This window comes from Zosterops lateralis (assembly GCF_965231275.1).
Source record: "Zosterops lateralis genome assembly, chromosome: 3".
In the NCBI taxonomy this organism is placed as follows: domain Eukaryota; kingdom Metazoa; phylum Chordata; class Aves; order Passeriformes; family Zosteropidae; genus Zosterops; species Zosterops lateralis.
The window spans coordinates 23,865,025-23,892,739 of record NC_139764.1 but is presented as its reverse complement, the minus strand read 5'-3'; the positions used below and the strand labels follow the sequence as shown (position 1 = coordinate 23,892,739).

The window sequence follows — 27,715 nt, the reverse complement described above, 5'->3', positions numbered from 1 at the left end:
CATAAATTTCTTCCAAAATGTAAAAAACTAAGTTGAACATCTGAAAAAGAGCTATATTTAACATGCTTCTACACTTGATAGCATCTGTCTTTTTTTCCCCCTCTGTTTGTAACTTCATGAAAATAACCCAATTATTTAAATTCTGACAGAATTATGCCAAGGGGTGGAAAGCAGCATTTAAATATGCTTGCTCTCAAATGAGCAAGTTTATAGGAAAGCTTGGCATACACTTTCCATGAATTCTTAAAGTTGGTTTCCTCTTCTATGAAGCCTTAAGACTATACCGACCCACAGAAATGGGGATTTGCTCTCCCTTGGGAGAAGAGATATTGAAAGTAATATGGCAGAAATGATGTGGCCTTATAAATCAATTACAAGTTTCATGTTTACTTGCAGATAAAGGACTTTATGAGCTTCTGCCCTTTTTAATGTATGGCTGAGTGCTTCTGTGTTACTGTCTTTTGCTAGAGATACAGGCTTTTACCTGAGAAACTTAAAATATCTCAGTAAATGCAGTGCATAATACGAACTGCAGACAGGTGATTTAAAAACCCCAAACCACTTTTTCCTGATTTTCAAAACAAGATACTACTGCTCAACAGCTCTATTACTTACCCTTCCATCTTTATCCACTCCAGCTAACTGTCCTGTTGCAATTCTAATTTTGTCTGGATGAACTGCAAGACTAAGACAGACAGAAATATGACTTGCTTTTGCTGTCATAGGTCTTCAAAACGGAGAGGTGTTTTGTAAATTTTTTTACTTGTTTCTCAACAAAAGCCCACGAAGACACTTATGATCCTAAATAACACTTTTAAGGAGACAGCTTGAATGTTTCTCATCAGATATTTCATTCCACACTGTATTGACTGTTTGCTGACACTCAACCAGGAGTGCCAGAAGATGCGCTCTGACACATCTCGGGTCTGCACTACACTGGGAGTCCACTGTAGCAAAATCTACATTGTCTCGTAATGAACCTCCTACACATAATTATGTGCCATATTTATAAACACTATGGTGTTTTTTATGCCTAAACCTAGAGGTGTCATGAACCTGAGGGAAAAAAGGCAGAAAAGTTGGCTGAGGGCTTGCCTGTGCACCCCAGTAGTCAGGGATTACTGCCACTTGAAATGAGTTACTGATGTAATTGTACTTACTGAAGTGTGGTGCACTACTAGCAGAAATAAAAATCTACCCTTGCTTATCACATTTTGCTTTGAAGCTGATGTGAAAAAAACCCAGATTTTAGAGAATACATCCTCTCAGTCCTTGGGATTTTTTGATCTACATTCTTAATTGCTTTCTTTGTAAAATTGCAATGGTGAAGAAAGCCACTGAAAGATTAAAGGGGGCCAGGGCAAACCTGAAGAGGTCATAATGATAGACACAAAAAAATTTACAATTCAGTTCAATTTTCTGAATGAAAGTGAAGAACACAAACTAGCAGCATTCCTCCCACAGGAAGCATTTACACAGACAAGAGAAAAGATGTTTAGATCTCAAATTTTCTCCAGTCAGGTACTACACAGTAGAGAGTTTATGTTCACCATATTTTGTGCACTACTCTGCAGACTAACATAGCAAATTCTGTAACTGCCTTTCAACCACAATGACATTGGCTTCAATTTCCCTTCTCTCTAGTTTTTTGTAGGTTTTTTTGTAGTTTCTGTTGGTTTTTGGGTTTTTTTTTAAAGACACCTTTCTGATTTCCCTGTCTTTATTCCTGGATGGGGCATTTTTCACAAAATGAGAGTATGACTGCTTAGTTTTTGACATCGTTTTCTAGTTCTCCTTTAAGACTGCACTTTGGTCATACTGTCTGCAAACAACTGATTTAGAGTCAGGCTAAAAACAACTTTTAATTTCTGGGACAACTATTTGGAATAATTTATGCAAAGATTCTTTCTTCAACCTGGCACTCTTAGATTGTACACACATACCCCTGTTTTACATTTAAACCAGACATCCTAAGCTAGCATGGACTGCTCTAACATCATTTGTCTGTGCTGTGTTTACTAGAGTGAAATCTACTGGGACTGATTAAACAGGAAATAACTACAACTACGATGACATTAATTAGTTTGTACATACAGCAGGAGAGGAAAAGAAATATTTCTGCATTATTACCCACACACTTACATGCAAATGTTGTATACTAACCATTTAACGCAGTCTGTGTGACCCAAGTAGTGCCGCTGGGTTCTCTCCTCATAGTTAAATAGTACCACCACTGAGGCTATGAAATACACAATTTCTCCGGTAGGAAGGAGGTAAACATTGGCCCGACAGTCTCTTCCACGATACCCATATCTGTATTTTTTTAGTCAAGGTTTTCATAATCACTGAATATGTGAAAAAAAACCCCAAATTTTTTATTTTTTTTTTTTTCCTTCTTATAGGATTCCTGGGCAGTTCTCATGTCAGCAAATGCTCTTCAAGTTTTTCGCTCTGGAATTACAGCATGATTTCACTAACACAGTTTAAAAAGAAAATAAACAAACAAAAAAAAATCCCCATACAACTGGACTTCAGGAACCCAAATCCCTCAAGAAATGATGATCACTGATGTTAAAAATAAGACATGGTAGAAGTAAAGCAAATGCAGTATTGCATTTTCATGGGAAATTTCATTAGGTAACAACAGAACTCACTATTCTAATTTAGCATTTTTTTACAGCAGCAGAGCTGCGTATCAGCAGGCTGGGGAGCAGGGTATTGCTTTCACTTGGCCTTTTAAAACAATTCCTAATGCCTTACAGGAAAAGCCAAGCTTCTGCACAGCAGCTGCCAAGTTCAGGGCAGATTTCTTTAGACTGTTTTAAGAGTATTTTTTAAACCAAACTTAAAAGGAATTTACACAGTGTAAAATACTCTATCCAAATCAGCCCAAAATATATAAAAGGCATGTTTCTGTAGGAATATGCACAGCTCCTAATGACATTCAGAAGTTTTACACACTGTGAACCAGCCTTGGTTGGCACTGATCAAACATTACTACGACTCATTATTTCTTTGGAACAGGTGCAGTTTTCTTCCTCTAGACTATTAACGTGGCTGCCTGCTTATATTTCAGTTCCCTGGATCACCAGGAGCAATTAACATCATAATTCAGCCTTTAGGATCTAACTTTGTAGCCGCAAAAATATTATTTTCCTTCTTTGTCGTGCACTTTAGAGAGCTTTCCACTTCACTGCCAACTAATACACCTCCAATAGCAAGAAAAAGATGGGGAACACATTAAGCAACTTCGGCTGAAGGATTCCAGCATCAAGTGATGGCTAATCAAGGTAAATAAAAGGAAGTGAAAGGCCCATGTGGAGAAAGCTGGATGGATGAAGATGGCCCTTTCTCATAAATGAAGGCAGGTGCATTAGCTCAAGTTTGGTAGCATCTAAACTTGTATCTCCTAATCTGAGAGCCTGACCTCTACTCTCCATGAAAAAGGACCAACTTTCTATTGAAAACCGCACTGCATTCCCAAAAATGCCCCAATACACTACCTACTAGCCTTCCTCTTCTGCAGTGCCACCAGACCAGAGGAACACTTGCAAAATTAAGCACATGCTGTAGTTAAACAATAGTTCAAAGAGGGACACTGCATTCAGTTGTCAATTAATCCCTTAGGAGTGTGGAAAACAAAACAGATTTATATCTTGCTGTCTTCTGTTTGGTAGGGAAGAACACAATGGCTCCTCTGAAGCAGAGATTATTCACTGGCTTGCTAAGCAAATGATATCAAGAGAAATGCTGATACAACACAGCTCTGTTTCTCCTCCATTGCTATTTACTTCCTCCCTCAATTTTCATCTTTCTTCTTTTAAACACTGATGGAACTAAAAGAAACCCCATAATGGCCTTTTATAAAAAATAACAAGCAACAAACCAAACAGCTGAACTTTCAAAAGCAATGGGCTACAAACCAATGAAAATATTTTTTCTATCCTGAAGCATTAAGAATGCTATTTTAAATACCTTCTCAGAGGAGAGAGGCAGATTTTGCTCATCTGCTGTACACAATAGGGAATGTATTGATAAGGATTTAGTAAGATTGACATCTTTGAACATTTATCCTAGAAAAGCACTAAAGATTTACATAAACATGTCCTTCCACAGCAGAAGCCTTCCATGTTTAGCCAAGCTAAAATAAAGCAAATAATATCCTCCTACAAAATAAAGTACGGAAGAGTGGCTGCATTTTCTAAAGCACATTTTTACCAACACATAAAGGAACCACCTGTTTTGTGGGACATTTTTTTGCTTTCTTCATTCTCCATCCCAGACTGTCTTGAGTGAAAAAAAGAGGGGTTGTTGCTCCACAGCATTTCTTTCCTGCTCCACATATGCAGAACAAAGCAGCACATACAGCACAATTAATCCATACAATTAATGTATGTGCATACAATTAATGCAATAAAATTAATGCAATAATTGACTGTGACTCTTCAGAAAAAGGGGTGACACAACTTTGATGCTTGATTTCCACTGAATGTTAATCTTTCAGTGAAATTAATGATTAAATCAGGGAAATTGAGAGATAGTTGCCTTGATATTGTGATTATTTCTTACCAATTACAAGGACTGTTTTGTCACAACATTGAATATGTTTAAAAACTTTAAGTTTGGGGTTTTTTTGTTTGTTTAACTGACTAAAAATAGCTACTGCCCTCATGAAAAGTGATCTACCGCACACCAGAACGCAGCAGTATATTTACCACTGTCTTCAATTATTCTTAGAAAGAAGAGCACTACTGCTAAAAATAATCTCATAAAATGGAGTCTGAAATACCCTCCTGAAACTGAGCTACTATACACTGGGAGAAAGAATCTACAAAGTCACTGTCAAAAGCTGCACTGACTGTGACCTCTGAGGCTACTAAATAAGCCAATTTTGCTATTACTAGGAATGTCAGATATGCTTTAACCAGTTTTGAAGTGCAGTAGCAAAGACTGTACTACAAAGCAGAGATACTCAAACTAAATTATTCAATTTAAATGACATCACTCAGGAACCAGACACAGTCAAGAGCTCTGACTCTACCATGAGCTGCTTTATCTTGCCAAGCAGCTTAGGCATTTCTTCAAATGACAATAATCTGCAAGACAGACAAAAGCTAAGTTTCTCTAGTTGAATCTATAGTATCAGGAGTTGAATAAACCTACAAGGAAACATCTAAAAAGGGGACCCTCTGCCTCCCAAATCAAAAAAATCACCCCAGTAATCTGCCTGTTGTTTCCTTGCAGTTGGTCATAGCTGGCCAGCATTTTCCAAAAGAGTAATAACAAAGAAAAACCCAATTATTAAAAAAAATCATCCAGAAGGCAGGAGAATTAAAAGAATTCAAAACAAATCCTATAAATGGTATTATTCAACACTCAGTTGAGCTTTCAGGTGCAAAACACTGACATTAGTAAAATATCAATCTAATACTAAAATACTGTCCCCATGTCTTTTTAATGAAGGTGTAGAGGGTTCAGTTTGCCATCATATTTGCAAGATACAGCTGCCTTGCAGATTTGTTACCCTCTTGCTAAACCTAAGCATAAAGCAGAAGGTCTGCTGCTGCTGCATTTTTCCAAACTGAAGAGCAATTTTGTTCAAATTCAAGAGAACAATATTTAGTCCTCAAAAATTTTACTGCCTTTTCCTCATTTTCTTCACCACTGTGTCCAAAAGATGTCCTGCACTCATAAATATACTGGTCTGATTTGGGATGACATTTCCTTAAACACATTCCAAAACATACGGACAGTCTCTTTTGACTAGATTTATTTCACTTTAATTAGACCTCAGCAGCCAATTGGTTTAACCTGAACTTAAGATTCTTGGACATTAAATGTGTCCACACTGGGATTTGCACCTACTTAACTGAGGGTGTGATTTCATGATCAGTTTTCATCAGTCTGAACTGCTCATTGATGCTGGAAAAGTCGAGCTGATGTTCCTCCAGTATGCCAGTCCTAGTCCTTGCATGTTTGTGAGGCGAATCAAATTAATGGATCGGTCCTGCTTGAAAATTAACTTCACAAAAAGATTACATTTCAGCCAGATCACTGACTGACTCAATTCACTCCACAGTCATGAGTGCCAGCATCAGCAACCAAGAGCTGTGATGGTTGAAAAATCGGGTACCACAGTTTTATAAAGCATGAATAAAAGCTCTGCTTTCCTTCCAGTCAAACTTTAATTTGAAACTTTCTTCCTGACATATGACAGTGTGTCATCAACATTCCTAAAAAGATCTTTCTGCTTTCAGCAACATCAGAGCATCAAAATCTTCAGATTATTACAACAACTCAAGAGCTGCCTAGACACGTTATTTTACTGAAGTACTAAGAAACTTACACAATCGCAGCTTACTGGAAAAATCTGCAGAGATGGGGGAGTGACAGGAAGACCCAGATGTGTGCAAAAGCGTATCTCTTAAAATGAACTTAATGTCTGATCTAGTAAACTTGGGGAGTTGTCATCACCCACACACCTACTCAGTTCTTCAAATTATATATTTAGTGCATTTAATACAAACCAGTTTCCGAGAAATTAACCGCTTCACTTTGGAGCTGAAATACAGAAGCAGTGCAAAGGACGGCTACCTCTCTAATCCTCACTCCAAAGACAAGGACAACAAACTCAGTATCTTCCATAGCGCTAAAACTTCCTAAAAAGGATCAGAGATTGAAAACTAACTGTTCCTGAAGCAAAGCCTACGTTAATATAGTGGGAGGCAGAGGGGGACATTTTACAAACTCAGTAACTCTCCAAAGATGCTTTCTTTTGCACTAAATATAAATCAGTTAATAAATTAGAATTAGTGTCAACAGCAAAATAAACAAAGAAAAAGTATAGTATTTCCATACCTACGTTGTCTGCCATTTAAAGTTGTATTATACAGGAATTAAAAACCACCTCCATTGTTATAATAATTTGAACATTTTCCCTGACCTTTTAGTTTTAACCTCTTAACAGAGAGGAGACAAGACTGGATTCTAAAAGGGAAAAATGTGAGACAAGACAAAAAGGGAGCAATGAATAGTTACTGATATTAAGGATACACCCACTCCAGTTTTAACTTTTCAGGAGGCAGCTCTGTCCTAATATCATCATAGTTTTCTACATCAGAAGGAATGAACATTGTGATTGGTCGGCCTCGCATGAACATCTTGATATATTCTCCCTCTGTTGAAACAAAAAGGCACATTAATCATGTGGCAAGTTTACACAAGAAGTAAGAGCAAAAGAAACCAGTAATAAGCACAGAGATGCAAATCACACTGGTTATATAACAATTATTTTTGAAATGTGAGCTTGGTAAAGACCCAGATTTTATTTTTTTAATAGAACATTAAACACACAGAGAACAAGCGTTAGTTGAATTTGTGATAGAACAGACTGAGCATGTAACGTTTTAGACATGCAAGTTAAGCTATAAAGGCAAAATTCAAATTCAAATCTGAAACTGAATAAATAATTAGCCACAGAATTACAGGATAAGGTATTTCAGGTTGCAAAGGACCTGAGGACATGACTAAGTCCAACCTCTACCTGGCCATGAGGCCAGACTAGGTTCCTCAGGCTTTTATCTAATGCAGATTTGAAAAACTCCCAGGATGGAGATGGCACAGCCTCTCCTGGCATCTGACAGCATCTTGGGGACCTTTCCTACAGAGCTTGTCTCCTGCAGCCCCTCTGTCCCCAGACTGTGTTCCTGCCAGAGACTCTTTCCCCATAGGTGCAGGACTTGGTGTTTCTCTCTCCTCAATTCTATGAGGTTCCTGCACGCCCATCTCTCCAGCACAGCCACTGGGTCCCCAGCCTGCTGCCACTGCAAACCTGAGAGTGCACTGTGTCACCTACCTCAGGCCACTGCTAGAGGTGATGAGCAGGACAGAGCCAGGCCACAATCCTGCAGAATCCACGTGTCATCTAATGCCCAGGTACAGTATCATCTATTAACCACAACTCTCCAAGGCCAACTATCCAACTGTTTTATTCCCCCACCCAGCTGCCCGCCTTTCCAAATCCTAATGGCCAAGCTAAGACATGAGGACACTGCAGGAAAAAAGCATCAAGAGCTTTGCTGATGAATATAATCAAGAATTATATATCATCACAAACTAATATAGCAACTTGAGTTATTAAGCATTGTATCCTGAAGAATGGAAAAAAGCAACAGCTCAGAATGACTCCAGCTAACACAGCCTAGAGCTGTGACAGAACACACATTCTCTGTGGGAATCTGAACACTTTGCAAGCCTTTAGGAGTTCCTTCTCAAGGAAAATAAGCTTATCTACCCAGGGAAGATTACAGTTTCATTTCAAAAAGCACTGATGACAAAGAGCCAAATATTCCACTACCTTTGCATCAATGAAGTAGTAATTTTTTATCGCTCTTCAACTTCATTAGTAATTAATATCCAATTTAGTGTATTTTGTATTATATTATATATATTATGAACCAAAGTAATATAATATTCTGTTGTGAATTTGGAACACTGACACTTATTTTTATGAGTGGGGATTTGAAAATCATAGCAGACACAGAGAAATCAGAGTTCAACCCAAAATATGAATAGTTGAGTAGAAGTGGAATAGAAGGATAGCTATAAATTAGCAATACAGCATTAAGAAATCTCTAATCACATTTGATGCAACAAACACTAAGCTTGAAATTAAGAATTTTTAAACATTTACTTTAGTATTTCTTTAAGAAACAAGCATGGAGCAGACTTCCCCATAATGCCCACGGAATGCTTGGAAATATTTCCCCAATTAAGCATAAGATTTATACTCAGACTGCATGATTGTGCAATCTAAGTCTGGTCTTCCCTAAAACATCTGAAATTGAAATTACAAGAAACTCAGACTTATTTCCACAGAATGATAGCTTAACGGCTTAAGTCAAACTTGGAGATCTAAAAAGGCAACAGAAACTAGGTCATTTTGGTGACAGCAGAAGCAAGGTAGTCTCAAAAACAATTTCTTCTGCTTACTGAAACATTTTTAGAAGATGTAAAGATCAAGAAATAATCCAAGTTGTGAGCTAGACGAATCTTAAGACAGGAACTCTACCCTTCTCTGAATTTGAAATACCCCCATTGTACAGACCACAGAATCATATTCTGTCTTACTGCAGTCAATGAGAGAAGAAAAACTTGTAACCATTTTCATTCACTAAAGATATAAAGCAAGTTTGTACAAAATTTGGAAATTAATTCTTGACACTCAAGCTAGAGAGACAAAAGAAAAGCAAAAACCAGACTACTGGAAAAATGTGTTGAATATTCTAAGTTATTTAAAAGATGTATTTATGATCATAGAAAACTTTGTAATTCTATTTACAATGTGTGAAATTCTGTGGAATATCTCCTCAGGTTTAAAAACACTAGAAAGCACTAGCTTGGAATACAGCAGTGATGATCTTAGCACACAACAATTATTTGGATAGCACTGACACATATAGGAAAAATCCATAGTAAGCAGTTCATATAATATATTCAGTAACTCCTAACTACCCATAAGCCTATGTGATTTTCACACCACTGCATTGCTCAGACTAAACTAGATCAATGAAACTGTGCACCTGAGCATAAGCTAGTTAGAAGTGCTTTTCTACATGATGTGACACTCACTGTGAAGATTTCCCAGCACACATGGCTCAGTTTGTCAAAATCTTTCATTCTTCCTCTTAACACACTGTAGCTGGAGTTTAAAATGCTTAAGAGTTTGAAATGTTTTTGTTTGTTTGATGAAAGAGACCATTATAAAATTTTCCAAGTTCCCAGACCTGAAAAATATGATTAGTCTTTTCAAATCAACCTTCTTAAAAAAATAATTCCTTTTACTTGAATTTTGTGTCATTTTTGATCCTGATAGAACATTTACCCTGTGATGGAAAAAAACGTCCAAATACAACTGAAAGCTAGTGAAAAAGAACTGCACAGATTTAAGAAATTATTCCTGAACAGTGATCATAATAATTCAGCAATTTAAAACTAGCACATAAACAAAGGTTTTTCTTAATTAGCATAATAATACAAGGAAAGTTGACCCACATAAATCCAGTATGAAAGGAACAAATATTGAAAAGATGAAAAAAAGTTGTCTTGCTTCTTTCCAAAAACAAACACGGGTGCTTTGAACAAGAACCCTATGAGTCCCTCCACTGAGAACAGTAGAAAACCTCTCTCAGATAAAATAAAAAAGAACAAAGAAAATCACTCCCCGGTAGCTAAATTAGACACAACAGTTATTTTACCACATGTGCATTGCTTAATTGCATTGCTAAGAAAAATTAAAGATTGGAGTTGTCACTAGTTTGACATGAATGCTTAGATAATTATTCCAAACTAGTACCATGTCTCGTTTATCCACCAATATATTTTTTATAGTATATATATTCAGAGATGAAATAACACTGGCCAAACTTAATGTATTAACAATGACCTTTCTATTAAAATCTGGCACCCGCAGTCTTATAAATTAAAGCCTGAGGGTATTTACAAAAGATCACTCATTGTTAAATCATAAATTCTTGATTTAACACTGAGCTTGACACTTCTGGTTCCACAAGACCAGTGCAAAATGACACCACAAATCTAGAATCAAATTTCTCATTGTTGCTTGGAACAGTGGAGACAACCTGCAACTAAAATTCTTACGGATGGAAGTGGTTGCACCTGTTGGACTCTGCAGACGAGAGACATGAAGAGTCCAAGAGGAATTCAGTCAAGTCTCTGGCAGAAGAGGCTCTCCTGAAGCTCAGGGAAAATAATATCTACAGGGCATTCAGATACAAATTAGCTCTCTGAAGTGTCCCATTAAGGAAAGAACATTCTTTTACCCTTATTAACTAGCTGTATTTACTCAAGATTACCTTTGAAGACACATACTTAAAACACTTGTTAGAAAGAAACAAGCTAGGTAAAACTTGATTAAGCCTCTCCCTAAAGAAGAAGAAGGATTAGAAAAAGAGACAACCCACTGAAAGATATTTTTTTTTTAATCTAAGACTGTAAATTTCCTTTTATTAGAATAACCTGTAGGGCAGATATAATATGAATGTAAAAATCTTTTGAAATACTAGAGAGGATGACAGCATACCAACACCATTCTCAAACAGCAATTAATTGCCTGAGGCCAGATTCTCCTATTTGCAACTTAAGGAAATCAGTGATTTAACTCTTTCATACTATACTTGCTCAGCTGAATGATCAAGAGCACTAGACTATGTTCCTTTCTTGCAGCCTCACTATTTTCCAATACAAAGCAACAGGTCTAGACTTTTATTTCCTCCTTTTGGGAAAAAAGAGCCTTGGTCAAGGGATGACAAGGGAGAAAAAGTCAAAACTGCTACTAAAGAGAGTGGATAAAAAACTCACTAAAACCCAACCAAGAAAAAAAATCCTTGACAATTCTGGTATCTACCAGCCTGAAAACACTAGGTGTGAAAGTAAAAATATTTTGTTCCACATAAAGAGATGATCAGATCCCACTATCCAGCAAGCAGAAGCATCTGGGGAAGGCGGGGCTGGGGGATGTGTGTGGAAAGGGTCAGGAGGACATACCAGGAAGAACCCTTAGCACTTGCTAAGTTAATTAATCTGCAGCTGCAGACATCCTATAAATCCTATCAAATATGGATCAAACCAACTGAAAAGCACAATTGAAGCTCTCCAGGTAGCACAGCCAGGTGTCACGGATTACCCACATGACACAAAAAGTAACAGCTCAGGGCCAGAGTTGCTACAAAAGGCAGCATCAAGTGGCTGCAGCTCCTTGGCTCCAGGGGCCAGCTCTTCACCAGGAACAGCTGTGACTGCTTTTTGTGCAGCTTTGAGCTCAAATTCACAGCCCTTGCCAAACTGTGCTTGGCTCTGCGATATTTCACCTCTGGAGCCTCAACAATCTCTTTACACAAGTGCCAGGGAACACAGGATCAGCACTCCCAATTTATGCTCCCAGGACTGGCTCAGGCTTATTAGCCTCACATAGCAGCCCTCTGGGTGTGCTGGACTAAGCAGACTCCACGCAGGTCTTGGCTCTCCGTGGGTTCCCCAGAGGTTTGGGAAAATTATTAACTCAGCCCCAAAGATGCAGAAGCACTTAATCTGACTAAAATGTGGCCCCAGTCAGCTGAAGTGACACAATACATATTTCAGAAGGAGACACACAAAAAGAGAAGCCAAGACATGGTGAGGGCACATGTAAAGGTAGTCTTGAACACCGTTCAGGCATGTGGCTTTGCAAATTAATGTAATGAGCTGAAGGAACATCATGGCAAACCTCCTCCTAACTACTAGCTGGGAACTTCTCAACTTCCAGGTGACAACAACACGAGGCCAAGTTGGTTTTTTTCTGTGTGTGTGACAGCATGGCTGCTCACTTCAGCACAGGTCTGTCTGTCTGCTGCCAGAAAGTGAATTGGGTGAGCATGAAAACAGCAATTCTCCCACCCTTCATATTCTGAAAAAATAAAACCATCCAGTATTTAACTCTCTTTTTGTATAATAAGAGTTTAGTCTGTCTCTACAGCACAACAGAATTTACCCTTTATGGTTATGGGTGCATGCAGTATTACAGAGGAGAACCTACCAGGGTTTTGATACATTAACACTTTGCACAAGGCCTCTATCTCCAACAACTTCTGATACATTCTGGGACTGCATTTGTGTTTTCAAAATAAGGGAGTGGTTCAGTCTTCGTACAATTAAGGGCATGTTGTAGCCCTTTCTCCTACCATTTAATTCTGGCAAGCACCTCTTTACAGCTAGAACACTGCTAGCAATTCCTGCATGAATGATTTAATTTTTTTTATACTACTCCAGACTCAGGAACATCTAGGTCTTACTGTATTAAAATCTCAGCTTCCAACTCTATCAGTTTGGCATCCCAGCTTTGTGTCATCGGTGAAATTTCAGTGCTTCTACTTTCCTGTGTTAAGTTCATTAGTGTAAACACTAAGCCAAAGAGGTCCCAGCAGGCTGGAGGCAGATGTTAGCAACCAATAGTATCTACAGCATGTTCTTTGGAAGTTTACAGCCTGACAGACAATAAAGGAATAAATTGGTGAAACAAGGTGCTGCTAGTGAGAGGGAGCTCCAAAAATCTGGCTGATCTGCAAGAAAATGAGTGCATCTTCTCTGACAGTCACTGTAAGCCAGCATAGTTACCTTGCATGCAAGGAACCTGTTGATAAGGCATGGCAATCCAGGACTGACTAAAGCTAGGGGCAAATAAAAGTTGTAAAAAATAGTGGATTGACTGAAAGTTTTATGCAAAGCATCCTTGTACTAAGAGCAGATTCCCATTAGTATGAATAAGCTTTTAATCAGGCCTTACATAAAAAAAAATAGAAAAAATAAGAAAAAGCAGCTCAGCAACATTAAAATTCAACTCCCAACAATTTCTATTAAATCACCTTTGGAAGAAGGTTTAAAACCCAGCAAATCGGGGAAAGCAAGCTGGAAGATAAGGCCAATGAAAAACCCTGCAGGTGATAACAGAGAGCAAAGATATTGAAATACAAACCACCTGAAAGGCTGAAATTAGTGCTTCTATTAATCCAGCACAGAAAGACTCATGCAATGGCACTTCAACAATTTATTACTTTCCCTGAATCATATTCTTAGGGGAATATGAAAGGCTTGCAAAGGAAAATAATAAAAATAGTAAGAAAGGAGGAGGAAAAAAGATCAAAGAAGTCTTTGTAGATTAGCTCAGAAGCATATAGAGAGTAAAGCAATTCAGAAAGCATGAAAGCTACTATTCAGATACTTCAGAAATTTGAAGACATTGACACCACAAAATCCTCCTGTTTTCCAAAACACATGCAGCGAAAGAAAATCATCAAGCAGTTTTGTAGAAGCATGTGAGAAACCTTCACCCTCATTAAATGATTTCTTCAACAAAACTGGACATAACATTAGAAGAATGTATTTTGTATTACACTATTCCTCATTAGGCAAGACTCCGAGGCAGCCCTGCAAGTCTGTGCTGTAATTAACTGCTCTTTAGCTAGTAAGTGTGTACATAATGGGATCTAATGCAGATGATATATACACACACAAGTTTAGTTCTAAAGGAATTATTACAGCAATTTTGCAAATTATTACTATTTTTCAGTAGGTCCCACCCCATCTAGTTTGAAAGTTCAACATGGGCCGATGCATTAAAACCCCAGCTCAGTTCTATTTGTGTGTAGCAGCACCCTAAAGTGATTTATAAGCAAATGAAAATCCCCCAAAGACTCCAACTAGCTTGGCCATGCAGAACACTCTAATAATATACAATAAACTACCACATCCAGGGTACATTTATTAATCTGTCTTCACCTTCTAGTTGCTTGACCAGTGAAGTTATGCTTTTTAAAACTACAAATAGCTTCTTTCCCACAAACCTTCTGCTTTCAGGCCCGTGTCCAAGATCTCTGCAGGACCACTAATGTGAGGGACAAGAGCTCAGAAGCCTGTTTCTAATTTAAACCAATGCTAGGAACACAGAGACGAATAACCAAATTCAGCCACCAAGGCCAGAGCGTTGCATTCAGCCTTACAGTGGAATTAAAATGTGACTGCAGGTCTGCCATCTCTCACCCCAAGCTATTATGTGCCAATGCCTGCTGAACCTGACAGACAGACATGCACTGTTGTTACTGAGCCCTGCCCTGGGGCAATGCCAGCCAAACAGTCAAATACAACAGATGAGACGAGAGACTTGCCCTGATTTGGAATGATTTTACAGCTTTGCCTTGAAATATCTTAACAGATCTCTAGTTATTAATTTTATATAATCTGATAAGTAAACTTTGCTTTTTTATTTATTGGGTGACATTACGAATCTAGGTCTTAAGAATAGTTATTATTAGCACTGAAATAACTGAAATTTAATATTAAACTCTAGTTTTTTATTAAAAAAAAAAAAGAAAAAAAAAACTGAAAAAGGAATACTGGACACAAACAAGCTCAATAAGCCTCTATCTAAATGTTTCCTGCTTAAATAATAAAATCCTGATTTCACCATGAATCAATAATAAAAACTCCCAAGTACACAATTTGGTTTTGTGACAATTTTTAATAATATGCACTGTGCTTGAACAAAAGCAACAAGCCCAATAATGATAGACGGGGTCGCCATTTGCTTTCAGGTACAAGAGCACCTTCAACAACCATCTGATACAAAACCACTGTCTGATGAAAAAGCAATCTGAGGTAGCCACTGAATTTTGCACTCTCTGCAGACAGCACACATTGTCTGCAGGGTACATTTTTTCCATTGTGTGCTCCACAATTGCTCTGTCTGTGAAGCTAAAACTATAACACAGTTAAGCTAACAGAAGAAAAAGTACTGGAAACTAAAAAAGTACAATTAAAAAAAACCCAACAAAAACCAAAACCCAAAAAACTTAGGAATGCAGTGCACGTTTTTCATTAATTCTTTCACATATGGTTTATATTGCCATCCAAAAAGTTAAAGTGTCTCTTATTACTTTATAATAAGTGAACAAGTGGTTCATATATGGAGCTGCTATCACTGAAAATCAAACTCAAAATGTCAGTGAAATAAATGACCTTTTATCTTAAAATAAGCCAGGTCTTTAACTTCTGGGTATAAAAATATGAATGTTTTATGATTAATACTTTAAAAATGTTTCTGCTGAAGTGAGAAGCAAGATGGCTTTTATAGGCAATTATAAACACCTGCTGGTAAAGAATTTAAAATAATAGCTTTAGTTAGGGTCTTTTTAAGGCTGTAGTACACACCTGTTCATTTTACCGATAGCTTTATTGGATTTTCACAGAATTTTAGTGCTGGATTTTACTGTAAAAAGGCAGGTGGTTTACAAGGACAAACAAACAAAGTGACCCTATGATATCTGCTGCAGCACATACCCAGAGGCCCAGGACTAACCTAATGTGAAATACATGCAATTCAACCCCAGTGGGAGAGATAAAGGCACTGAGGGGACAAAACAGGGTTATGAGAAGGTACAAGATGATGCTGCAACACTCGTGGCTTGGGCATGGAGATAAACAGAAGAAAATCAAGCGGCTGCCCACAAGGCAGCTGCAGGCTGTGGCTCCCCATGCTGCTGCTGCTGCTGGCAGGAGAAGAAGATTGCCTAGGTCTTGCTGACATTTACATGAAACACTCTCTGGGGGACTCCACACCAAACCAAAGCCAATTCTGACACCACAGCTAATGCCTTTCACTGCTGAAGCTCATCTAAGACTCTCACTTGCTCCCCAGGTCTTTCACTTTATTAGCTAACACCAACAGAAACCACAATGAACCTACACAGAGTATCAGAGGACAGATATAACTGCAGGAACTTCTGCTGCTAGCAAAATTAGATTCCAAGAACTAAGCATGTAAAAATGTATTCATCTATATTTTGTGTGACTATACTGTAACATTTTCAAAGCTCATTTTTTATTAGATGAATCAAAAAAGGAAACAAAGTGATTCCAGGATGTTCAAAGCAACACAAAATTGTCATCTTCCATCCATTATCCTATGCAAATACCTTTTGCTACGAAAAGCTGCAATTTCACACTGACTCTAAACTTACTTTATGTGTGTATAAAGACAGTGATGTATTTTTACCATAGATTTCCTTTGAAGCTTGACAGTTTGCACACCAGCAGTGCTCCCAAGAGCCTCCTTCACAGAATATCTAGGTCTAGGAAGCACATGGGCACAATCCTTATGGGAGATGAGTGCTGGGAGCATACACAGTGTTTTACACACAGCTCAGTGAAATGAGCAGCTCAGGGGAGCTGCTGTAACTTAATTAACACCGTGCTAGAGACTGCTCACCCTTAGAGGCAAAGGCTGGCAAGCCACAAAGGAGCCTTAAAGTAGCTGTAACTTCTGGTGCCCTTGCATTCCACAACAGGAAGGTTCTGTACAAACACCATGAGCAGGGGCAACTCCTCATCCCACCCCATCCAAGACAACACTGTCCAAGTCCATAGGATTTACCTCAAACATTATGCTAATTGTCTGTGCAAATCTTCAGCTTCATGACCAGTTGGGGCAAGATGCCAACTGGAAATTGGTTTACTTATGTGGCAACTGTCAAGTACAAAAAAGGCTAAAGTCACCTGCCCTGATGGAGAAGTGACAAAGTATTGCTAAGCTTATACTGCAAAGGATGGGTAAACCTGCTGCAACAACAGTAACCTATACAGGCTTTTTTCTGTGGCAGTAAACACAACATAAAAGCTAACAATCTCACACACACAGACACACTCTAAAACCTGTCAAAAATATATTAAATGGTCCATATCTTAAAGAAAAAACAAACAAAACTTTGAATCCTCTAATTGCATCTGCATCCATGTTAAGAGACTGAATTACGTTTTGTCATTCCATGTGTTTAAAACGGAGCAAACACATTTTCTTTGGCAGGACCTTCACTCCACCTCCCATATTTGTGGGGCCCTGTTATCTGTATCATGTTTCTCTTTGATTCCAGTCTGTTCTGATTGCTCAGGACAGACTATGACATGACACACTTGGAAGGCGCCCATGCATCACATCCTCTGGACAGTAACACAGAAGATACAGGGAACACATCGAGGCCACTGAAGTTACAGCTACCAGAATGAGAGAACTTCAGGACGGTCCATTTTGGGCTGTTTTGTGAAAAGTTGTTTTTACTAGGAAAGGTATTTTTAATATAATAGTTTTATTGAAAACTTGCAAAGCTAAACTGCAGCTGGTCTGGCCACTACTGATTAGCTTTCCTTTTACAGTAGCCCGTGCTGCACATATGTACCGTTTCACAGCTGGTGTTAAACACTGTGGCATAATGAAACATTTCTTCTTTGTTCTTGACACTTATTCATTCTCTTTCACACATCTTGTTTCTGAACATGCTTTTTGGTAAGCATCAATTCAGAATATCTTTATACCTGTAATTTCTCTGTGAACTAGAAAAAGATAAAGCAATTGGCTCCAAGTTGATTTTTGTTTTCATTCCAACAATTCGTATATTAACTTTCAAAACATCTGAGAGTTTTGTTTTCTTTTATGAAGGAGACCAAAAGCAATCAAACTGTGAATAATGTAAACTTGCTGACAGCACAGAATCTGAAGACTACAGATTTGTTAATTAGTAGCAAAAAAGCACAAGACAAAACCCCTGTACATAGATTTGCTGTGTACAGCATGCACTTGGGTTACATGCTTTAGTTTTGAAACTGCATGCTTCAGTACAGTTTGCAGGACATCAAAGCAGAGTAGTTTTGCAGCACCAGAAGTGGACTTCTTTTGTTGTCACATCCCACCATATTCAGATAAATAGCTCCTTTTCCTGACTGAACAAGCCAGTAGCAGCAGGTAGCCACAGACGGCAAGATTCATTGGTGCAAAGACATACACTGCAGATGAGACTCATTTTTCATTTCAGGAGACTATTAAAACCTTCAGTCTCTGCTCTTGTCTAATCAGCATTTATATTTTGTAATATTGGCAAGACAGAAAGCTGATATAAAACAAATCTTTTATTTGGCAGTTCTTAATACTCTGATATCTTAGGCAACAATGCAAGACTTCTACTGGAACACATATTTCTCTCTGATGAAATTATGTGTGCTGTAATTCATTTTAACTATTCTCCAAATAGTTCCCCTATAGATTGCAATGCACATATGCATACAGATTTCCATAAGAAGAGAGTTAAAATATTAAGAGAATATGCACTGATGCTCTTTGATGATGAAAAGCCAAATAAAAGATTTGTGAAAGGGCTAAATTAGAAGAAAGCGACCAAAGCGCATAGCTTAATTCTTACCTTGGCTGTTTTTTTCACGAGTTGACATTTTTGCTAGTTATGGGACAGAAATAAAATATCTTAAAACTATTTCTAAAGTCTTACTCATACCTGCTTGGATGAAGACTAGCACATAGGTCAAAACTTTAGTTTTTTGTTTTCATAACCTCTCTCTATGCATATATACACAGAGAAAAATTTTAAAAAGTGGTTTGTTTCACAAAAGTAAATCAAATCCTCCCACCACCCACCTACCAAAAACTTCTGCATTCTCTAAAGATCCAATCAGATGAGGTATTTCTCCATAATTTCAAAGATTCATATAAATGTCTGGAGCAACTTTTTGCCAAATGAATTCTTGGGAGTTGATTAATGCCATTTTACCTCTAAACCCCTATTTCATAAGCATATGTCCCAATGTATTCATTTACAGGAAATACTACTCAGTCAAAAGCAAATATTTTCAACTTCATCCAATATTTAAAAATAAATGTTTTTATTTACCTTGGCTGACAATGACATCTTTGTGCCTGCAGAAAAATTCAAAATATTATCATTAATAACATGTAAAATGCTTATCAAGGCAACATCATCAATTTTTACCCATTACTGCATTTGGCAATCTCATCAGATTCTGTGTACAGTGTAAATGTAGTATACGATGCTCAATAGCTGATCTTGATCATTGTAGTGCATTTTTATTCATATATTATTCTATGTAGTTCTCTATCTTTCAGGTAATTTAGTCTTTGGCCCTATGGCTGAGGCTTCTAAGAATTACTCTGAAAATTACAAAATATAAAAAGCTTTTGAAAATATATTATGGAAGGCACGTTCCTTGCGCACAGAAAATTCCATTTTGAGAGTGAGAACTTGTAATAACCAAATGTTTTAAGCTGCCAAACATCCTCAGGCCTGCATGCAAAGCATTTAACACCTGTCAAAATAAGCTGTCAACACACAACAGCACAAATTTTTCTAGGAATTAACTCTATTGGGCACATGGATTAAATGTAAGCAACTTGCAGTTTCATTTAAACCAGATTCCCTGCAGCATTACTAGATGTGCAACACAAAGTCTTCAACAGGGTGTAGCTGAGACATCTCTCCTTACCAGAGCCAGAAATGAGTTGCTCATAAAAAAATTCAAGGTTTTTTGGGTTTTTTGGTTTTTTTGTGAAGAGGGAAGAAATACTAATTTCTAGTATCAGATGTATTTCTTAATAGAATAACACTCCTTGATAGGAGAATGTATTGCATAAAACACCCTCTTGAATTCATTTGAAATTCAGCAGAAAGGTATGAGTGGCATCCAGTATTTTTAGCTGGATGGAGGTCAAATTTTTGTAACAGTGACAAAGGGTCAAGCATATGCATGAGGAAAGTCATCTCTGGCTGGTGTAAAATCACCCTTTACCACACTGCCAAATGAAAAAATTAAAGTGGATTCCCAGTCTTGCCTGAAAACCATGGAATGATGGGGCTGCTGTGAGAACCCTTTTACTTCCTTATCAGAATGATTTACAGCTCAGTGCTGACTTAAAGACTGAGCAGCATAAACAAAGTTCATATCCTGGGCTGATAGTGCACAGCATATGTAAAACATTTCTGTCCTGGGGCCCACATGAGGGGCTGAATTCTATTCCCCTGCACATGACTCCCATAGCTTCAAGCGGATGAGGCCAACATTTCTAACTTGGACCAATAAATTAAATATAACAATATGTCTTTGCATAATACCAATCAGTTCTTATGGAAATGTGGCACACAGAATGTGAGTAAGAAATTATTATTGTGTGTCTTTTTATGTAAGCAGTGCCTCTCATACAAATCTGAGCATAAGAACAAGAGACACAACAATGCAATACCCACTCTTCAAGCAGGTGATGGTCTCCAATTAATGTTTGAAGTGTTGTTTTTGCCAGATATAGTTAAGATACAACAGCTTCAAGTTATGAAAAGACAACTTTCTCTAATAGTAACTAAAACTACTCTTTTCTTGCCCACACTTTTGTTAGATACTCGACTTTTTTTTTTTTGCATTAGAGAATGAGGAAGGTCTCTCAGAAATAAGCAGAATTCTGGAAAAAATAAATAAAACACCATTTTGACCACATCTGAACCAATATATAAAGTGTCAATAAAAGAATAAAAGTAAAATTTATTTTTACTTTCAGCAAATTTGAAATACGTATCACACTGTGAAAGGTATTTTTGCAGCATAGCAAAAAAATCAAGGAAGAGGGTTTTGTCATTCCAAAATATTATCCAGCAGTACCATGCCATAATCTAAATTGCCCAAGGGCTTTTAAATTCTAACACTGAAAACCAATTATAAAAGGAAAGGAAAGGAAATACTTGCAAAATATGCAATGCATAATCCCCTCACAGCACTCCACTGCTCTGCAGAACTCTTCAGGCTAAGCATAAAGCTTTTACTAAATGTGCCGATATCCACACCCAAGATTAGTTTGCTTTTGTTCTTCCCATTCCTAGGGAAGAAGGAATGTACTTGCACCACTCTTGACTGTGTATTTGACAGTCTTATACGCAAGCTAAGGAGAGCACTACAGACATAATCATAAAAAACTGGAAATTACTCTGAAAGGTCTGAAGTGCTTTATTTGTCAGAATGGGAGGGGTTTCCATGTAGCTCTGCCTTGGACCAGTTAATACTATTTGAAAGAAGATTAATGAGCAGATCTAGGACTCTGCAGACAACACCAGGCTGGAAGAAGCTGCCAGCACACTGCAGGGATATTGGTTAATAGGAGAGGGGTCAGTCAAAAAATCGACACAACAATTTCAGCAAAATTTCCACAAAGTCAAAAAGAGAAACTAAGTACATGAATACAAAGAGGGAAACCCAACTAGCAGAGAATAGTGAGGACAAGAGTGGGTCACAATAGGGGTCCGCAAGGTGGAGTTACAGCAAAAAGCAAACTCTTGCCCCAGTGCTGACAGGAATTTCTCTGTGCTATTCACCCCCAGAGGCCTTGACTGGAGACCACAAACCAAGAAAACCTGCTGCTGAGGAAGGGCATGAGAGGAATGGTTGGCTACAGCCCATCACCTGCTGAAGGTGACACTGGAAAGAAGAGCCCTGCCTATAGTCTACAACCTGCAACCAGGAACCTGCTAAACAGTTAAACTGAGAGACCTTTCTTAAATCATAGAAGTATATTCCTACTATTAGAGTCTACTTTGGAAATGTACTACATGAAATCCAGAAAATGACTCCAAGGAAATACATTTGCATTTTCAAATCAGTTTTAATTACAAAAACAAACAAACAAACAAACAAACAAAACAAAACACAACCACCTGGAAGTTTCACATCACTGGCATTAAGCCATAAAATTTCATAATCCTGCTAATCCAAACAGGCAATATCAAAACATATTTACGCAAAAATTACTTTGTAATAATCTTAAAATTCCATGGGCACCTGGAGCACCAAAGACTGGTAGGTTATGTAAGTACTCAGTATAAACAAAGATGCAAAAGGTCCTAGCATATACACCAGTAAGCTCACTAGAATTGTGTGATTTCATAATATTTTGACTCTCAAGTTCTCTTGCTTTTATGTACCAAACCAATACATACTTGTCTGCATTCTTTGCCACTTTTGATATTAATTTAGATGTTGATGCTACTCTCATCAGCTTGTTACGACTGTCATCTGAACTCTCCCAAGCACCGTGAGCTTTTTCAATAGTCAAGGATTTCTTTATGCTAGAAGAAACAAAAAAAAAAATTACAATTACAAGATAATAATATAACAATAACTGGAACTCGTATGCAAATGGACAGATCAAGCAGCAGGAGACAAAAGCAGAGCTAGATCTTCCTTCAAGCTGCAGCATGAAACAGGGAAAAAAGATTAGTCAAAAAGTTCTAACTGGATGAATGAAAACAATTGAGCAAGACAATTGCCGCATGTTTTATCTATTCTTTTCCATTTCCAAATGCTCTTGCATAAAGACTTGAACAAAATAACTCTATACTTCATTACTACATCACTAACAATTACAATAGTGGAAAAAATGAGGCTAAGTATTTGAGCCTTAAAGAATAAACTATATTTAAAAATCAATTAAGTAGATAACGATGTAATTTTTTTTCCCTGATTAACTGTTCAGCAGCTTTAGCACATTGATTTCTGAGGCAGAACAGTTCTATCAGATTAGAGTTTCATATGGAAGCTTTGCATTTAGCAAATCACTAAATCACATTAATGGCTTTAATCTCTTTTGAAACAAAAGTCTGCAAACCTCTTGCATGAGTAAGACAAGCTAGGTTTGGCCTGATACTACAATTAAATCCATGAATTCTGATGTAATTTTTCAGCAATCTTATTGCAGCCAATTTACACTAATGAGAACTTGCAAATTTTGCAGTTACTAGTTCAATAATTTCACATATGCCTTAATCACGGAATACATGTTCAGAAAGTAACCTAGCTCAAATTATCCTTCAATCAGCTGATTTAGAGTTTGCACATGTCCTGCTAATAGTATCACACTTCATCCCGTCAGAAAGGCTTTTTGCAGGAGTTAAGTCCTGAAATGCAACCTTAGAAATGGCAAGCTCCTTCCACAGCACCTCAAGAGGCTCAAAGGTCCTGTGACAAACAAGTTAATCAAATCAAGTCAAACCCCTAGGAGACTAAAAAAGGCATTTATTTTTTCCCCACACTGCAAAAGATTAGTAAGCAAGACTTCAGACATCTTTACAGGGAGATACCAGGCAAGAGAACAACAGGCCGCAAGTTCAGCTTCAGACAATTTACAGGTTTGTGCAAGACATGGAGACAGAGCCTTTATGGAGTGTTATAACATGCACCAGTCAAGTGGAAGTTTAAATATTTATAAGAGCTGTGAATTCAAGCAATGCAAGACAACAATCTTGTGAACACCAGTAAATTTCAGAGTAATCAATTTCACTTTCATTTTGTTTCAGTCTCTATGTGCCAGAGAGTTAAAAAAAAAAAAAAAAAAAAAAAAACCCACAAAAAAAACAAACTTCCAAAATTGCTGCAAGATGACAAAGAATAAAAAAAAAAAATAAAAAATAAGAAACCATGCCAAGTGATCTGCATAGTTTTGAAACTCAGATACTACCATTCAAATCTTAAAATCCATTTTCTTGACTTCAAAAAGCAATCTAGTATTTCTGAAACATACCTTTTTTTTTTTTCCCCTTTGCCTAATTCCCACAAAAATGAGTGGGAACTTAAGAGGCAATCCTAAATAAATTTCTGTGTTTATTCAAGTCAAGAAGTTCTATGAACTTCTCTTATGTAAAGAATCAAAGTAAGCCATCCTGCAACCTAGCAGGAATTTAAAAATGAAGGGCCATGAAATAAAAAACACCAACAAAAAACAAAACCGCAGTCACTTTATAGAATAATTTGAAAGTAAAACTTTCTGAACCAAGGGTTTCAATGATAGAATTTAAAAAATACTGTTATGAGTCATAATAAATGGCCATGTGGAAAATACACTCCATAATTCAGCTATGTCAGACAAAATCTATGAAGTGTATTTGAGAAGAATCAAGTCAGAGTGATCATTAAATATTTTACAGTCATGGCTGATTAGAGGTAATCTACAGTATAAGGATTTAAATCTGAGAACAAAAAACCTCTGTAATCTTAAAAATGTATTCAAAGGAAAATATGCATTTTTACGTGTTTGTTCTGCAGCAATGCATATTGAATGCATCTTCTCTAGCAGAAAAAGTATCAAATCTCAGCTTGATCATGAGATTAAAATATTTCACATGACTTGTTGTCAAATATGAACTCAGTATCATTACAGTCATTTTCTAGTTCTGTACTGTGGTACTGTGAAAACCTTTTAGCTGGAGCAGAACTCTTGCTTTCTGGAGTTTGCCTGTGTGTTTGGAGAGTCTGTGAGGAGGGCTGGGGAGAAGGTGATGCTTGAGTTTGTGCACTTTGATCATTAGAATGAGAGTCCTCTTTTTTTTCTTTTTGTCCCGGAGGTTTTTCCTTCTTTTTTTCTGTACCGCTGTAAAATAAAGTGTAACACAGGGAGGGAAAAAAGAGAACAAGCAAATAAATTAGCAAGGTGGGAGAAAATGTCCTCTGTGAAAAGATGGGAGAGGTATATAACAACTTACTATAAACAACCACCAAAAGAACACTTTGATTATTTACTCAATCTCTTCATGTCAGCATTTTGCTGAAATAAGGTATACCCACTAGCTCCAACCATAAAAAACAATCAGGGAGACATGGAAGACTATTTACATATTTCAGTTGTACTACATTAACTATGATTTTAAAATGAATATAACTTTGATTTGAGTGTGTCCTTCATTCACAGGTCCTCCTACAGCATTGAAGGCTGACACAAATTGATATTCCACAAGTCTGCTGTTCCTCAGGAAGAAACCATCCTGCGGTTCAGAGCTCACTGACCACTTTGTTGCACTGCCAGCCAAGGCTCAGTGCAAGTCAAGGCAGGACTGTGACTTGTGCTGTCTCCCATTAGTGTAAGCCCACCACAAAACTGCATTAATGGACATACATGCTACCATCTTTGAGCTGCCACCAAAGCCCTGGAATGCTGGTGTTGTCCCTGCACCAGAGTTTTAAGGAAATCATCCCTGAAAACTCATGGCTATTTTGATCTGTAGTTGACTAATATCAGATTGTCTCACCACTTTTTCAATGCCTTCAGCCACGACAACTAGGAACATATCTTTATTTTCATAGTGCTGTATTTATTAGGTTAATATTTGAAACAGATTTAAATGCATGTCATTACCAACCTTAAATCTATTAAGAACCAAATCACAGGTTTACTATGTAAACAGAAAGATTAATGAAAAGGCTCTTCTATGAAGTTACATACTTTTTATTACACTGAATCACACAAACAATACCGGGACCTGAAAGAGAAGAGTACTCTCGAGTACGTGACCTATTTATCTTTTAAGATAAAACAATGAAATCTTCCAAGACAGATTTCTCAGTGAAGAAACAGAGCAAGATACAAACACCAGCTAAAAATGTAATAGAAAGATTTTTTTTTTCCTTAGGGTCAAAGTAACCTGCAAAGTAAAGAAGAAAGAGTATCTTTCTGAACATGAGAATCCAGATTCTTTTCCCTCACAACAATTTCCCCCCACCTTGAAATCTTGCATTACCATAATTATTTTTATTTCCATTAACCTTTTCCCAAACCATGAAGAAAACAGTGCTGCAACATTCAAAATAAAGTAATAAAAAATGAGCACCCAATTTTAACATATCATTCTTAAGAACCTCTTTCTTTCTTCTTTTGTTATTTCAGTTAAAGTGTATCATCTACCCAAAGACAAAGCCCCCAAGACTTGAAGGAGTTCAACTTTTCCAACTGTTTTCAAAGAAGAGACACATTGAAAAACAGGTCAAAACATGAATATGAAACCCAGACACATCAGAATTTCTACTGTAAAACATACTAACTAGTTTAAAATGTCAATATAATCCATCAGAGTGACATTTTCTTTAAAAAAAAAAAACTGATGAAAACAAAACAAAGAGCTTTCACATTTCTTGAGGGCATATATGTGATCAGAAAGAACAAAGCTTGGAGAACTGTGGGGTTTTGATTATTAATTTATAGCCAAAAGTCCTTAATTAGCTGGTAGCATAGAAATTTATTATTATTTTTTAATCAGAAGATTTATCTTGCATTGCTGGATGCAAAGTACACTACACTTAATCTTTTTGCAGTCTGTGTCAAGAAATGCAGTACAGTGAAATAAATTCTTGGAATCTCTTTTCACTGAAGGAAACAAAAGTCCTGTCTATTCCTACTATGACAGGCACAATCATCACTTTTTGTAACGTCCTGTTTAACAATGACGCATCAGCAATTCTGCAATTCACCTCTGCACTCCCCCAGCAGGCTCAGGGGAATGCCACCTGCTGAGAGCAGCATACCATCCAATTTATCATTTCAGTCTCATATTTTCTGTGTTCCTACCCAAACTCATCTTATCTGATCTGTCTCCTAGAAACCACAGGTTTGGTGAGGGAATCTCTTCACTGAGCTTGTCACTGTGTATTATCCATTCCACTTCTTTGCTCTAAGGTTCACTCCTTAAGTTTTTTTGTTGGGCCATGAGAATTGCTGGACCATTCTGGCTTCACTCTGGATTGTAGCACAAGGTACACTTGGATTCCAACAAAGTACTTTTAATCTACCACCAAGTTGCAAGTAGGCTTCTTTTTTGACTGTCATTTAAATTTGGAAGGAAATCATGTAGATATGTGGCAGTCTGAGTACTGAATATCTTAGTTCTGAATTTATTTGGTTTGCTCATTTCTGCTAAAATATTCAGCTTAATTGTATTATGACTGGCTAGTACAGAGTGGCACTCTCACTAATACCTCTTCTAGTAGGTCTTGTGTAACTGCTGAAACCAAATCAAAACCAGTGTCTTTTCCTGTGGATTTCTAAAGACCAGTTCTTCTGGGAAGCAGTCATTTAATGCATCCAAAAATTCTTTCCAAAACCCAATCTGATGAGGCATTTCTTTAGTCTACAAATAAGTAGTTGAGAGCTATTACTATCTGTCCTACTTTTGCAGCTTCTCTAATTTCACTTAGTACAACGTTTCATCCTTTGGACCACAACACACCGGCATCTGCTGTGGATGGTGGTCACTCTCAAACATCAAGGCTATTGTTATCAGATTCTGTTTTCAGAAGAATGCTTAGTCTTAAGAAAAATGATCAAACAGGTCTCTGCCAGTCATTGTTAGGTTGGTTTTTGCTTATTTGTACAAAGTATAAACCTGTTTCCAGTCCAGACTATAGGGTTGAAATTTTCTCAACACATCCGTGACTTCATCTCTGTTAATGGGACATCATCTACCTGCTGTTCAGGGAACATTCCTGGCCTCTGATTTTAGTGATTGCT

At 37.3% G+C, this 27,715-nt stretch overlaps 1 protein-coding gene across 2 annotated transcripts in view; it reads right to left on the bottom strand.

Moving 5' to 3' along the window:
* EML4 (EMAP like 4) overlaps positions 1-27,715 on the bottom strand; it is a 147,117-nt gene that overhangs the window by 28,803 nt on the left and 90,599 nt on the right. For both annotated transcript variants that reach the window (XM_083856238.1, XM_083856237.1), the window contains exons 4-10: positions 24,635-24,808; positions 22,383-22,511; positions 19,281-19,306; positions 18,798-18,830; positions 7,054-7,177; positions 2,164-2,313; positions 616-685 (exon numbers count right to left, since the gene is read on the bottom strand). In XM_083856238.1, coding sequence (XP_083712364.1) covers positions 616-685; positions 2,164-2,313; positions 7,054-7,177; positions 18,798-18,830; positions 19,281-19,306; positions 22,383-22,511; positions 24,635-24,808 — 706 coding nt within the window. The remainder of the gene's footprint in view (positions 1-615; positions 686-2,163; positions 2,314-7,053; positions 7,178-18,797; positions 18,831-19,280; positions 19,307-22,382; positions 22,512-24,634; positions 24,809-27,715) is intronic.